The sequence below is a fragment of the Chiloscyllium plagiosum genome, unplaced genomic scaffold (assembly GCF_004010195.1).
Source record: "Chiloscyllium plagiosum isolate BGI_BamShark_2017 unplaced genomic scaffold, ASM401019v2 scaf_41978, whole genome shotgun sequence".
NCBI classification, from domain to species: domain Eukaryota; kingdom Metazoa; phylum Chordata; class Chondrichthyes; order Orectolobiformes; family Hemiscylliidae; genus Chiloscyllium; species Chiloscyllium plagiosum.
In genome coordinates this window covers 1-2,708 of record NW_025206222.1, presented here as the reverse complement: position 1 = coordinate 2,708, position 2,708 = coordinate 1, and the positions used below count along the sequence as shown (strand labels likewise).

The window sequence follows — 2,708 nt, the reverse complement described above, 5'->3', positions numbered from 1 at the left end:
GTATACAAACATCGCCCATCACACTGTATCACGCGGGTATACGAACATCGCCCTTCACACTGTATCACACATGTATACAACATCACCCACACTGTATCCCACTGCGCATGATGGACTGAAAAAAGCATGGCCTGTCATTGACCTGACGGGAGAAATGCACTGGAAATTTCTGCCAGGCTTCCACCTCCGTTGCACGTGTATCATGTATAAATGACCAATTAAATCACTGAGCTGGTTAGTTTCTCTGTAAGTCCCGACCAGGACAAAAGAAATTCACACTCAGTTTTATCAATAATCCATTGTGCCCACATCCACCACTTCCTCAGTAAGTTCATTCCTCACGCGAACCACCCTCTCTGTGAAAGTTTTCCCCCTTATGTCTTTTTAAAATTTTTCTCCCCTCACCTTAAAATGTGCCCCCTAGTCTTGAAATCCCCCCTCCTAGGGAAAGGACAATGACCATTGACTGTATCTATTTCCTCCATTGTTTTATAAACTTCTATCAGGTCACCTCTCAACCTCCTACACCTTTCTGTATAACACAAACTGTCCATACCCTCTGTATATTTCTGCGGCAAAATGTTAGCTGCATAGCTTTGAGCTGTTGGCCCAGAGGTGTTATCATTAAACCGTTTAGGCAGAGACCCAGAAAATGTTCTGGGGCTGGTTTGGAATCCTGCCTCAGCCAATGGTGAAATTTGAGTTCAATAAACAATAAAAAAATCTGGAATTAAGAGTCTAATGATGACTTTGAATCTATCATTGACTGTCAGAAAAACCCACCTGGGTCACTGATATCCTTTAGGGAAGGAAACTGCCATCCTTACCTGGCCTGGCTGACATGTGACTCCAGACCCACAGCAATGTTGGTGACTTTTAACTGCTCTACGGGCAATTAGGGATGGACAATAAATGCTGACCTAGCCATTGACACCCTCATCCTGTGAATGAATTGAAATGATCATTCCTGTCCCAAATGTTTGGATACCAGTGAGCGAGGGAAAGCATTCACCTGTGTCAGAAATTTAAACAGGAGGAACGACTTCAGGTCGAGATGTGGAGACCAGAAAGTGAAGAGAAAGCTGTTCTTTGAGAAGGAGAGAGGAATTGGGAATCTGTCGAACCTTTGCAAGCGTGTGGGTTATCCACCTCCGCTGGTCTCCATGGCAACTCGTGGTAGAAGTTCTTGCACTGCTCGCAGTTTAACCCTTTGGTGTTGTGCTTACAGGTACACCTTCCATGAATCTGAGCAAAACAGTGGGGAGAAAGCAGCCACAATGTTACAATGGATTAAATGTTCCGAGGGGCAGGGATTCTCTCAGAGATCAAGGCTGAACTTCAGCTGCACTAGCCATTCTCTGGGCGAAAGTGAGGACTGCAGATGTTGGGGATCAGGGTCTAGATCAGAGTGGTGCTGGAAAAGCACAGCAGGTCAGGCAGCATCTGAGAAACAGGAAAATCGACGCTTCAGGCAAAACTTTTCATCAGCCCTTCCTGATGAAGGGCTTTGGCCCGAAGCGTCGATTTTCCTGCTCCTCGGATGCTGCCTGACCTGCTGTGCTTTTCCAGCACCACTCTAATCTAGTCATTCTCTGGTTACACCTCCTGCCTCCACAGAAATGTACCTTGTCAAAAGATTTCTCATCATGGGTTGAAAAGGTTGTGGTGGTAACTTGCCGGCTCAGTCACCTGGAAGAACCAGGTGGAATCACACTCATCCCGAAACATGACTGGTTGACAGAACCCGCTACTCACTCAATCTATGGCCTATAGGATGGTGACAAGAGGGTTACAGGCACTAGTTTGCAAAGGTCTTACCATTCCAGGCACTCCTGCTTGAACCCCAGCCACAGGTGAGCACTCTGAAGCATGGCCATAGCAGAAGCAGCTGCCACGGACCACCAACTCAAACAAAGCATAATAATATTTCTGCAGGACCTCCATCCGCCTGTCCAGCAGGTTGTCTCCAAGAGTGTGCAGCTTGGTGAAGTGTATTTTCAAGTTAGTAATTCTCAGGAGATCTGGCAATAATGAAATCACAAACAAACACGTGACAGAATGTGGAGGCAGCTCGTTCCATCAGCCACTCGGTACCGTGGCACACCGTCTCCACCCGCAAGTCTGAGGGAAACTGTAGCTCTCCCACTGCTCCCTACCCCTTGGCCCCATTGTCCCGCAGTCAGATGGCCCCAGTGTGTTCAGGTGGCAGAACAACCAGGGCTGTGAGGAACACCAAGTGGTCGTTATCACACGGTGGGTTGTTGTTGAGATCTGGAACATGCTGCCCGAGAATGGGAGTACGGTTAATTATTAAAAGGAAACGTTTACACGGCAATGGGGTTCATAATGATGGGCCAAATGGCATCTTACTGTGCAACATGATTCTCTGGCACAGTGCACACTCTGTGAGCTGGAACACTGGCCCAGTATGCTGTGAGCTGGAACACTGGCCCAGTGCACTCTCTGTGAGCTGGAACACTGGCCCAGTGCACTTTCTGTGAGCTGGAACTCTGGCCCAGTATGCTGAGCTGGAACACTGGCCCAGTGCACTCTCTATGAGCTGGAACACTGGCCCAGTGCACTCTCTGTGAGTTGGAACACTGGCCCAGTGCACTCTCTGTGAGCTGGAACACTGGCCCAGTGCACTCTCTGTGAGCTGGAACACTGGCCCAGTTCACTCTCTGTGAGCTGGAACTCTGGCCCAGTAT

General features: G+C 48.4%; 1 protein-coding gene across 1 annotated transcript; it reads right to left on the bottom strand.

The window, feature by feature from the left end:
• Positions 1–1,024: 1,024 nt before the first annotated feature.
• On the bottom strand, positions 1,025–2,105 carry LOC122546495 (laminin subunit beta-1-like). Its single transcript, XM_043685192.1, has 2 exons — positions 1,819–2,105; positions 1,025–1,245 (listed from the first exon to the last, which is right to left on the bottom strand). Exons 1-2 carry the CDS (start codon positions 1,942–1,944, stop codon positions 1,045–1,047), a joined length of 327 nt encoding a protein of 108 aa, XP_043541127.1. The 5' UTR covers positions 1,945–2,105; the 3' UTR covers positions 1,025–1,044.
• Positions 2,106–2,708: the final 603 nt, after the last annotated feature.